Genomic DNA, 12,850 nt, shown 5'->3' with positions numbered 1-12,850 from the left:
TTGCTCTGAGTCATGACTGATTTTCCTTTTATTTTTATTTTAAGGAAAGGGTTTATGGTTATTCCAAGTCTTTTATTATAATTCAATTTTAAATTCAAGTTTACTAAAAAAACAAAAAGAAGAACTTATAAAATTGAAAGTTACAATGTCCAGCAAATATATGAAACCCAATGGATGAGCATTTTTATATTCTAAACTAAATCTTACAAAATAATGTGTAAATACCTTTTTATTTTAAAACAGTTCAGTCACGAGTAGAGTGCTGACACAAGATCACACTAATAGATCAATTTTCAGAATAGAAAGCCCAGAAAAAACACTCTAGAATATAATATTTTACAAATTCAAAACAAAGCTTGTTAGCTGGAGAAAAGATTAGATCCCCATATCTCATATGTACCAAAAATAAATGCCAGATGAATGAAAGAACTTAATGTAAGAGATTAAACCAGTGCAGCCACTAGAAATGTAAATATCTGTTTGATTTTTAGTGTGATGAAAAAGTTTCTAAGCATAAAAATTATACAGGGAAAAACACTTAAACATATAATGTTAAAAAAAGTTTTTATGTCAAAAAAAACTGAATAGAAATTTAAAGACAATGGGACAAATATTTATGAGTTAATATTTATGAGTTAATATTTTAACATATGAAGATCTTTTGCCAAGCATTTAAAAAATATAAACCACCTGGGGACTTCCCTGGTGGCGCAGTGGATAAGACTCTGCACTCCCAATGCAGGGGGCCCGGGTTCAATCCCTTGTCAGGGAACTAGATCCCACACGTGTGCCACAACTAAGAGTTTGCATACCACAACTAAGGAGCCCACGAGCCACAACTAAGGAGCCCACCTGCCACCACTAAGACCCAGCACAACCAAATAAATAAACATATAAACCTCCTAATGGAAATATGGGCAAGAAAATGAACTAGAAATCCAAAAGAAAAATTATGGAATATAACATAATAGAAAAAAATGTTTATACATTTTAATTGAAACATAAGTATTTTAAATTTTATGTTTAAACATAAAATGTTTTAAAATGTCACCAATTTCTAAAGTGCAGACTAAAAACAATGAGATACCATGTTTGCCCATCAAATTAACAATAATTTTATAAATTATATTATCCAGCCCTGGTGGTGGTGAGTAAAATAGAATGCTTACACACTGCTGGTAGGAGTATTAACTGAACCCTCTAGAAGGCAATTTGGCTTGAAAATAGTTTCAAGACACCGAAAATACTCACTTTTTGAACCATAATTATACAGCTAGAAATTTATCCTAAGGAGATACATGAACTGTACAATGAAATATGTGCACAGTACATGATAGCACCATTTAGAATAGCCAAACACTAGAAACACATATCCAAAAATAGGAGATGGTTAAATAAATTACGGTAACTTCATGCAATGGACTGTAGGAAGCCTTTAAAGATAATTAATGTTTAGAAGACATGTGCAATATACTTTTAAATTTTTGAATATAATATATAAAGCCAATTTTCTTTAAAAGACTGAAAGAAAATAATATACTATAACACTTTATCTTCTGTACAGTGATTATAGTGACTTATTTTCTTCTTTATAATTTGGTATTTTAAATTTTTCTACAATTAGCATGAAAATATGTGTTTTTTAATATTATATATACATATGATTTTATTGCACCTGTTTCAAAGCTTTGACTTTATTAAGTTCTTTCTCTGATTTGTCATTGAAGAGGTTTAGTTCATTTATTTTGGTCATGAGGGACTGTTTTTCATCACGATTTTTACTATTTGACTTCTTGATAAAGTAAAGATCATTCTGTAAAGAGGAAAAAACGGTACATAAATACATATTTTAAATAACAATATTAAACACATACTACTAAACATGACTTACATTAAACTATATGCTCCATTAAATATTTATAATAATATAATATTATAAATCTCACCCTTCATGGTCTTATGTCTCTAATAGAATATACATGGATGTTCACATAGAAGCATTTTCATTTTTATTATCTATTGATGTTTGGGTTCAGTTTGAGTTCAATAATTCTAGGAAATATTATGTATGATTACAGTTCAAACTGAACTATTAAGTCGTTGCCATATACAGGGAGAAATGGGAGGGTGGAGTTCAAGCTTTGGTTAAATACATGGTTCACCTTCTGGAGTTCATTATTTGATTCAACCCAAGTCTCAGAAGGTAAAAACATTAACAGTCTGAGAAAGCATAGGGTCTTGGTTAACTACAAGCTCTGGAATCAGACAGCCTTAATTATATATTAGCCATCCAACCCCAGTGGGCAACATACTCTTCCTCAGTTTCCTCATTTCCAAAATGGAGATGATAACTATACCTACCTACCTGGGTTGTTGTGAGGGTTAAAGAATTTACTGTCAAAGAATATGTGCAACAATGTTTGACACATGGAAGTGTCTATTATTATTATTATTATTACATATATAATCACATACTGCTGGAGAGAAAAATGCTAGATAAGATCTAATTCCACTGAATGAATAAATGGGTCATACATACTCAGATATTAGTTTTCTAGCTTTATACCAGTTTGTATCCTCCCTCCCACTCAGAACCAGAACAAGGTTTGTTCCCTTTGTCCCCCTTAGCCCCTCTTAGGGGACATAAAGCAAAAAGTTTCTATTGCCAAGATCTGTCTCCCTTCTCTCTCTCTCTTTCTCTCTCTCTCTTCCTCTGTCCCTTCCTTCTTCCCTCCCCTGCGCTTCTCACTGCCTGTATTTCTCTGAACTATCAGGACTTAAGATTGAAGCAAGACATTAAGAATTTTTTTTCACATAAAGATGTGATTTCATAAAATTAACTTCTAGAATGAAATTTTTAATTTAAGGTAATTTTCAACCAGAAGAAATTTGTCTCTACTATTCAAAATAATAGATGGAGTGGCATGGGAGAGAGAATGCAGAATGACTTTACAATCTAATGCTACTATTGAGAAGAGAAAACCTTCATTAGAAGCTTAACTAGCTTTAATATCTTTAAAAATTCACTTGCATTTCTATTAATTTATTTACCTCTCTGTCAAAACCAGCTGGGATAGGCATAACTACTAGCCAACTGCATAATGGACAGAGCCCCAGGGTAGCTAAAAGGAGGAACACTAGAACCATCCTCACACAGGAAAACAGACACAATTCAGGCTAGGGTCAAAAAACATGTCCAGATACAAATGTCACCCTCCTATTATTCTGTAGCACTAATATTCTCATATTCTATGTAATTAAAAAAATACCATTTATTGAGTACCTACTAAAAGCACTGTGTTAAGACATACATTGCTTCTAATTCTCCCAAATGCCCTAAAATAATATTAAATATAGTTTTCCATTTTAAAATGAGTAAACTAGGACTCAGAAAAGTTAAAATATCAGTTAGTGGTGTAACCTTGACATTCAAAACCGGTTCTGCTCTTTTCCACTAAACCAAGGAAACAGTCTTCTAAAAATTTAATCAGGCTACAAACCACTCCAAACCAATATTTTGTCATGTTAATTTTTTTTTTCCCTAATTTAAAAAAGTAGTAGCTCCCTTTCACCTTTGTAGCCCTGAAGGAATTCAGGGCAATTCTTCTTAGAACCACTAGAGGACACTCATCACTAGCCTTTCCAGCTGTTTAACATTTTTAAACCTTTGTAGTTCTCCCCCTATTCAGGTCCATGTTTTCACTCCTTCACTCTTACTTCCCAGTTACACTTTAACATAGGTTTTATATTACATAGATTCCCCTAACACAGGTTTTATATTGCCATAAACATTAAAGTACCTAAAGATGAAGAACATTTTTACCGTATTAACAAAACTGAGTCATCTGAAATATGTAACTAAGTAAATATTTGAATAACAATAGATGACCCATAAAAGAGCAGCTTCTTTTAGATGCCACTTCAGACATAAAAAGCAATCAAGTTATTATGGCAGATACATAATAGAAAACTGGAATTTATCAATTTTTTAAATCATGTACTATTTAAGACTATTTTTAAGTCACATGGACCACGGATCAATTCCTAGCTGTAATCATGGACAAGTTACTTAATCTGTAAAACAAGTATTATCTTCATCACAAGACATTTATAAGGATTAAATGAAATAAGATACTAAAGGCATATACTTAGCATACAGTAAATGCATAATCAATGGTAATGTTACATTCTCATAGTCAGTATAGAAATATAAGCATTAGCTCATACACTTGTTATATATATGGGCAGCTTGGCAATTATCCTATCCAAAGTCAAGTCTTAGGAACATGTTGACTTAAAATGATGACTAGGATATTTGAAGCATAAAAAGTATTTTAACTAAGTTACATGAAGCTTCTTGATCTGTGTTTCCAAAAGGTTAAATGTAGATTTTTTCTCTTCCAATGTCTTTTGAAGTTCAACAGTTTTTGCTTCAAGGGCTTGTTTTTCTTCTGAGTTAATATCTCCCTTTAACCGTGACATTCGGCGTTCCACTTGTTGAATGTAAAAATCCTGTTACAGGTTTTAAAGATAAGTTAGTAAGAAGAAACGGTTAAAACCATTTCTATAAATGCAAAAACACTGTAAATACTTTCTTATGAATTTGGCCTGATGTCACCATTTACTAAAGTCACTTTCACCCTTCAGTGATTTATAGAATGAAATCCTTCTTACTGTAAGGGGAGAAAGAGCAAACTATTCTTCAACAACCAGAGTATGTGATAGTAACACAGAACTAATCTGAAAATATAATAAAGCAGCTAGGTGGTCATTTATCATACTCCCATGATGGAACATCAGTAAATCCACTGGATTTACATGGATATGGATTTTTTGAGGGTATATTTTCTAAGGAGTACAAAAAAAGAATCACAAATTGTTAGCCATGAAGGTTTCAAATATGATGAACTTCTAAAGAATTATTCTGAAAATTATACTTTAGAGTCTAATTTTGAGAAACTAAGAACACATTAGATGGGGAAATTAAGACGTAGAGAGGGAGGACATTAAGAAATTAACATGAGACAATATATAAATAGAACAAAAAAGGAAAAAAATTTAAAACATTTTTTGGTCTGGGGGTGGGGGTGGGGATGGGGATGGGGATGCCGATGTTTGCACAACATACAGTCATAGGGGTTTGGGGTTTTGTTTGTTTGTTTGTTTGGTCACGCTGTGTGGCATGTGGGATCTTAGTGCCCTGACCAGGGATTGAACCCGCACCCCCTGCAGTGGAAGCGTGGAGTCTTAACCAATGGACTGACAGGGAATTCCCAACATACAGTTTTTCTAGGTTTGAGACATCCCATTCCTTGTTTTGTTTTACTCCAGGTCCAATTGCTCCAGGTTCCTTTAAAGCATGGTCTCCCTCACTAGAGCTGTCGATCCTCTTCTCTATTTATTTCAGATCAAGAAAAAAAAATAGCTTTTAAGGTCCCCTCACCCTTCGCTGACCTAACATGATATCCCATCTTCAGCATCTGTCTATCTCCCCACCCCAAGAGTTCTTAGAAATCTTTGTTTTCTTAGGACACTGCAGTATCTTGACCATCACAATTATAACAAATCAATATGAAGACATTCATAAGAGTAACATCTACCTGATTGTACATAATTTCTTGCTGCTGTAAGGTTTCAAAGTCCAGTTTATGTAACTGATGGTTGAGGTGCTTTAGAGAAGAACGGGTTCCTTCAATTTCAGATACAACAGCTTTTTCTTTCATTGTCTCAGTCTGTAATACCTGAACTTTCTTAAATAGCACATCCTTCACTATGTTCAACTGAACTTTTAATTCCTGATAATAAGAATAACAATGATTAATGAAATATAATACCTTGTAATGTTTTATTGCATGAATATTATAATTTGGGGGTCATAAATGAACCCTCATTTTAGCCCTTAAGAATATAAAGCCCTTCCCACAGTTTCAACAAATCCCCAACATTGCTTGTAGTCTACTCCAGTCTAGTAGACTAGAATAGTAGTTTTCTATTCCTGTGTCATGAACCTTGATCTGTCATCTTAATTCTATCCTATGTCACCTTAGCCTTAGAACTTGACCATTCCACTGGTTTCCTTAGAACATAAAATATACTGAAGACACACAGCTTCTAAGCTCACAAAGTTTACTAAAGTCTTGAGAGTGTTAAGGGAAGAAATCTCCCACCTTCTTTTTGGTACTATCCAGTGGTGAGCACATAAATTTTAACCATCAGCTTTCTAGTAGATGGGAGGTTACGGGGAAGAGGCTGATTTCTATGATTATTTTATTCCCACTATGGCCAGTTTCAAGCTACTAACATGATTCCTCTAAATGCAGAGCTAGGAAGAGATATGCCATAGCAGACCATTATGCAGTGTATCTACTAGACAGATATAACAGATGTTAATAGTCTTAAGTAACCTTAAAAGCATAGATAACAGTAAAATGCAGTAAAATAATTTGGAAGTGATATGTGCTGAGTACATATTTTATTTTTAATATAATTTATTTAATTGTAAGACTATATAATTTGATTTTTAATAGTAGCTATGTTTAGCAGCTGACTTAAAAAATTCCAGAAAATTTAACTATCAGCTGTTGTGAGCTGGTGAGAGCTGGCCCCAACACACTACTGGCACTATCACTATCCCTTACTCACACCTTGCCTGCAGCTGACTTCCCTACATGTGCAGCCCTCTAGCAAATAGAAACCGGTACCCTATTCCCACTTCTCCTTTCTCAGGAGGCAGGTCCGTCTTGATCTCACAGTGTCACATCAATGTATTCTAGGTTTCGAACAGATCTCCCACGCCAAGATCTATTGAAAGCTCTCATTTTAAAATGTTGAAATAATTTCCCTCTGTGTTCTTATACCCAGATAAGCATATTTCCCTTTGGCATTCAATGAACCTCAATATGAAACAAAAGAAGTCTGTGACTGGCACATTTAAATTTTCACAAATCAAGAAATATAATCTGATATAACCTTATAAAATGCATTCTTTTTCATATAATAGACAATTTTCACTGGGTTTAAGACCTTCTGAGACTGCTTGGCAGAGTTTTAAAGTCAGTGCTTGGTGGTGAATAACACAGAAAAATATATAGAGTTGAGATTTTTTTCAAAAAACCCCAATAACTACAAAAAACGAGATTATGAACCCAGCCCTGCTACAGCACAATCAGTACACATGCTGCCAATCTTATTGTTTCCTAATTCAGCTAATTATGTCTTCAGAAGGTGTATTTCATACAAACTTCACAGTATTTACAGACTTCTAATAAGTTCTAATACTATCCCGTTCCATGTACTACAGAAAATCATGCTCTTAGGGGCAAAAAAAATCCACAACTTTCTTTTTTTAATAATGTTGTATGATTTGGACTCAAATACCACTCAAGTCAAGACTGTTGCATGACTTCACTACTCAGGAATTTTAAACATACAACAGCACACTGAGGAAGCTGGATTCTATCCAAACATAAATGCAACCATACTTGATATAAGCCTCAGCAAATGGGGGATTTTACCACCACCTTCAGCTACCCGTCCTCTTCCCCCATCAAAAAAAAGAGTAAGGGCTTCCCTGGTGGCGCAGTGGTTGAGAGTCCGCCTGCCGATGCAGGGGACACGTATTCGTGCCCCGGTCTGGGAAGATCCCACATGCCGCGGAGCGGCTGGGCCCATGAGCCATGGCCGCTGAGCCTGCGCGTCCAGAGCCTGTGCTCCTCAACGGGAGAGGCCACAACAGTGAGAGGCCCGCATACCGCAAAAAAAAAAAAAAAAAAAAAGAGTAAAAGCAGAAAGTAGTGCCTACAGTGATAGGTCACACAAATAATTTTGAAGTTTTCAAAGAGGGAACGGTGAACCAGCCTTTTCCAGTTCCTTAAAAATCGGCTTTAATTCTACCAGAATGCCAAAGAGGTTAAGGTAGAAGGGGTATGCCAGTGAAGTTAGTAAAAGTGTTAGCATTTAAAAGTCTGTTTACCAATAAATGGTGCCAGCCTGGAAGAGGTTAAAGAGATAGCAGATGATGAAGAAATACATGCAATGAACGTAGACCACTGGGGGGAACTTGATCACAAACAAAAAAGATGATAATCAGGTGGAAATAAGTTGTAAAACACAGGCATTTTTCAAGATACATTTGCAATGTAAGAACATATATACAAGGACTTCCCTGGTGGCACAGTGGTTAAGAATCCACCTGCCAGTTCAGGGACACATGGGGTTTGATCCCTGGTCCGGGAAGATCCCACATGCTGCGGAGCAACTAAGCCTGTGTGCCACAACTACTGAGCCTGTGCTCTAGAGCCCGTGAGCCACAACTACTGAAGCCCGTGTGCCTAGAGCCCGTGCTCCACAGCAAGAGAAGCCACTGCAATGAGAAACCCGAGCACCGCAACGAAGAGTAGCCCCTGCTCGCAGCAACTAGAGAAAGCCTGCACGCAGCAACAAAGACCCAATGCAGCCAAAAAAAAAGTATAGGAATGGCAAACAGGGACAGAGACACAGTAGGCATTGAGAAGACATGGAATTTAAGATAGAAGGGCTATACCTCTAAAAGAAGACAAAGTTAAATGCTGAAAGTGAAGCAAATGGAGAATTAGGAGCTGAAGATAAAAAGAGGTCCAACAACTTAACAATCTAATTACAAATGCAATCACCCCAGAAATCAGAGCCTCGTAAAAGACCTCCTTCTCCTCCGATCTCAAGAGTCTAATTTATTCACTATTGCTAAATTTGCTGTGATTTTTTTCTTTAATTTATTTATTTTTGGCTGCGTTGGGTCTTTGTTGCAGTGTGCAGGCTTCTCATTGCGGTGGCTTCTCTTGCTGCGGAGCACCAGCTCTAGGCACGCAGGCTTCAGTAGTTGTGGCACACGGGCTTAGCTGCCCCACGGCACGTGGGATCTTCCCGGACCAGGGCTCGAACCCATGTCCCCTGAATTGGTAGGCGGATTCTTAACCACTATGCTACCAGGGAAGCCCTGCTGTGATTTTTTTTAAAAAAACGAAACTAAACTTACTTTCACACCTCTTTCTTCCTCCTTTAGCATGTCTTCCAAGTTGGTAGCTTTCTCCTCTACAGATGTAGTTTTCTCAGTTATCTGCTTTAATTTTTTTCTTACAATCTGATTATGATTTTTAATTTTGTGTAACCTATAGAGAATTTATAAGGAAAAAATAGAAAACATGTCTAAAAGATATTTAATGCAAACAAATAAGGAATAGTTTATCCTAAGATTTCTTCATATAACTTGAAAATTTCTTTTGCCATAAATCTTTTTATTATCAATGCATATATAATAAGCCATAAAAATATTGCTCCTAAGCCTTTGTACTGAAAAACCCAGGAAAATTTTTTTAAGTTTAATAATTTAGTAGCTATAATTTTACAGTTATTTAACCAAAAAATCAAATATTCAATAATTTTTCTAGAAATAGTCAAAAACTATAAACATATTTAAATACCTTTTTTCTTACCTTGTTGTCTCTTCATTAATGTCCTTCTTTATTTTGGAAATATTTTTCCTCAGAGCTTCTAAATCACTAGAACTTCTATTCACAGTGGCTTTTAAAGTATCCAGCTATTTATTAGTTAACAGAGAGAAATTATATATTTACTCTACATCTTATAAATTAATATCATTTCTGAGAAGTTCTATTATGAACACATTAATTTCTAACTTACATCACAACCATAAACATAATAACCATGTTGCTGTAATACATATTTAACAATTTTTCTTTTTGATCTGATATTAAATTTTGAATAACTTGTAAATCCTGGCATATTATAGAGAACTACATATATGAGTTAAAAGTGCATAGAACAAAAGCTTCACAACATTGTATGTGGCAATGATTTCTTCAATATGACACCAGAGGCACAGGCAACAAAAGAAAAAGTAGACAAATTGGACTTCGTTAAATTAAAAACTTTTGTACAACAAAAACAATAACAGAGCAAAACGGCAACCCAAAGAATGGGAGAAAATATTTGCGAATTATATATCTGATAAGGGATTAATATCCAGAATATATAGAGAACTTCTAAAACTCAACAACAACAACAAAAACCCAGCCTGACTCAAAAATGGGCAAAGACCTTGAATAGATATTTCTCTAAAGAAGAGATGCAAAAGGCAAATAAGCACATGAAAAGACATGCAGCATCATTAATCATTAGGGAAATGCAAATCAAAACTACAGTGAAATACTACCTCACACCAATTAATACAGCTACTATCAAAAAAACCCAAAATAACAAGGATGGACAAGGATGTGGAGAAATTGGAACACTTGTGCACTGTTAGTGGGAATGTAAAATGGTACAGCCACTGTGGAAAACAGTATGGCAGTTCCTCAAGAAATTAAAAATATAATTACCATGTGATCAGCAATTCTGAAATAATTGTTCACCCATGTTCACAGCAGCATTATTCATAATAGCTAAAACATGGAAGCAACCCAAGGCCATTGACAGATGAATGGATAAGCAAAATGTGGTATATACACACAATAGAATAGTATTCAGCCTTAAAAAGGAACACAATTTTGACATATACTGTAACAGGGATGACCCTTGAGGACATTATGCTGAGTAAAATAAGTGAAATAGGCCAGTCACAAAAAGACAAATACTTTATGATTCCATTTATATGAGGCACTTAGAGTACTCAAACTCACAGAGACAGAATGTAGAATGGTGGTTTCCAGGGGCTGGGAGGAGGGGGAAATGGGAAATTATTGTTTAATGGGTACAGAGTTTCAGCTTTACAAGAAAAGAGTTATGAAGATGGGTGATGGTGATGGTTGTAAAACATTAGGAATGTATTTAATACCACTGTATACCTGAAAACAGTCAAGATGGTAAATGTGTGTTATATTACATGTATTTCACCACAATAAAAAAATTTTGAGGAAAAAGAAGTACTCTTCTATGCTACAGCTTGTATGAACCTTGAAAGCATTGTGTAAGTAAAAGAATCATGACACAAAATGCACCATATTGTATGATGTCCAAAATAGGCAAATCATAGAGACAGAAAGTAGATCAGGAGTTGCCAGGGCCTGGTAGGAGGGGAGAAAGTAAGGTGATTGCTAATGGGTATGGGATTTCTTTTTGAAAGACAAAAATATTCTAAAATTAGTTAGTGGTAATGGTTTCACAACTCTGTGAAATACTAAAAACCATTGAATTGTACACTTCAAAAGGGTGTATTTGATATGTGAATTCTATCTCAATAAGCAAATTATAAATGAATGAATACCTGCATTCTTTTCTGTAATTGGTTTAAACTTAAAAATTGTTGAGAATGAGCTATTAGCACTGACATTTAATTTATGCAAGAAATTCACTTATTTTACTTTTTCAAGATCTTAATAATTCTCTTCAGACAGAAAAAAAAATCTTTCCTTCTTTATCAGGAATATAAAGTATAACAACTTATAGAATAAAAAGCTCTGCAATATTCCAATTTCCCACCCAAATAGCAGTAACTTCAGATAACATGGCCTCAAGGCACAAATTTCATAAAGATCCCTTTATTCCTAACTAAGGGGATTGCTAACTCTCCCTATGGAATAATCTAGTTGGCATGTATGCTCAAAAAAAGAAAAGAACAAAGCAGGAGAATTTTATTCTCTCTTAGTCTGTTTAAAGACATTATACCACTACATTGTCCCACTACCACATTGAAATATTTTCCCTTAACAAGGTAAGAAACTGAACTTCAGCAGGTAGTTCCACCTAGAATTTGAGAGTTAAAACCACCATACACATGTAGCACTGGAAGGACACTTCAAGTTACCACCGATGTCAATAATTCATCTTCACATTTGCTCATTTGCCGGTTATCTTATAATTATGATTTCCAGCCTAGACCCTTCAGGAGCCTTTTGCCTTGGGTCACTTACAGAACACTATGTGTGACAGTCAAGTTGGTCACTGCACAACTCCAGAGGGAGCCCTTCACACCACCTGTGATGTGAATGACAGCCCCCTGTTGCCTTCATCCAAGCAAGGTCTCATTAGAGTATCCTAAAAGTGCCACAACATGAAGGGATGTAACAAAAAGAACTAGAAGACAGTTTCTTAATCAAAGGAAAGGCTTTATGCTTATTTGTATAGTAATTTGTTATAAACACACAAACCAGTCTTTTTAGTTGACATACCTCATCCTTCAGCTGAATTCTCTTAGTTTCATGACATTGATATTCCGTTCTACATTTTAAAACTTCACGATCAGCAACAGAAATTTTTTTCTCATACTCTGTGTTATTCCCAATCTCACTTTCCAAAAACTTGATCTTTTCCTTAACCAAATTTTCTTTTTCTCTTATTTCCTGTTTTATCTTTGCTAGTGCCTAGGATTTAAAATACATGTTAAATATATATTTAATATAACAAACAAAACTAAAACTAAAAGGAATTTAGTTTTTCTATAGCATTTATTTTACCAAAACTTAAGAAAATGTTTTTTAAAGACAGACTGATTTATATGAATAAAATAAAATATTAATATACCACATACTAATATCTATAAGCTCATTTTTTAAAGATCTCTGTATTTTATTTCATCCATCTGGTACTTTGCTAAAGGGATGAGAAAAATGTCAATTTTTCATCAACAAAAGGTGACATGTAAAAAATATAACAGTATTGAATAGTTTTCACATGGAAAGTTGGATTTCAATGAAATTTTCCAAATATTTCACAAGACCAGTTTCTTTCATTTTTTGAGAATTTTATTTTTGTTATTGGTTTCTGTAGGAATGTCTTCACGCAGGCTTTTTGCTAGTCTTGGGGATACAAAATAACTAGAGTATACAACGTAGTAACTGAGGTATGGACAAAGTAT

General features: G+C 34.6%; 1 protein-coding gene across 4 annotated transcripts in view; it reads right to left on the bottom strand.

The window, feature by feature from the left end:
• Window positions 1–12,850, bottom strand: part of CCDC39 (coiled-coil domain 39 molecular ruler complex subunit) — a 46,441-nt gene that overhangs the window by 20,041 nt on the left and 13,550 nt on the right. For all 4 annotated transcript variants that reach the window (XM_027111100.1, XM_027111109.1, XM_027111119.1 and 1 more), the window contains 6 exons: window positions 12,165–12,356; window positions 9,471–9,574; window positions 9,014–9,146; window positions 5,601–5,795; window positions 4,348–4,512; window positions 1,676–1,813 (listed from right to left, as the gene is read on the bottom strand). In XM_027111100.1, coding sequence (XP_026966901.1) covers window positions 1,676–1,813; window positions 4,348–4,512; window positions 5,601–5,795; window positions 9,014–9,146; window positions 9,471–9,574; window positions 12,165–12,356 — 927 coding nt within the window. The remainder of the gene's footprint in view (window positions 1–1,675; window positions 1,814–4,347; window positions 4,513–5,600; window positions 5,796–9,013; window positions 9,147–9,470; window positions 9,575–12,164; window positions 12,357–12,850) is intronic.

The sequence above is a fragment of the Aethalodelphis obliquidens genome, unplaced genomic scaffold (genome assembly GCF_003676395.1).
Source record: "Aethalodelphis obliquidens isolate GAN/ISIS:26980383/991018 unplaced genomic scaffold, ASM367639v1 scaffold1, whole genome shotgun sequence".
Lineage (NCBI taxonomy): Eukaryota > Metazoa > Chordata > Mammalia > Artiodactyla > Delphinidae > Aethalodelphis > Aethalodelphis obliquidens.
This window is presented reverse-complemented; position numbering and strand designations above follow the sequence as displayed.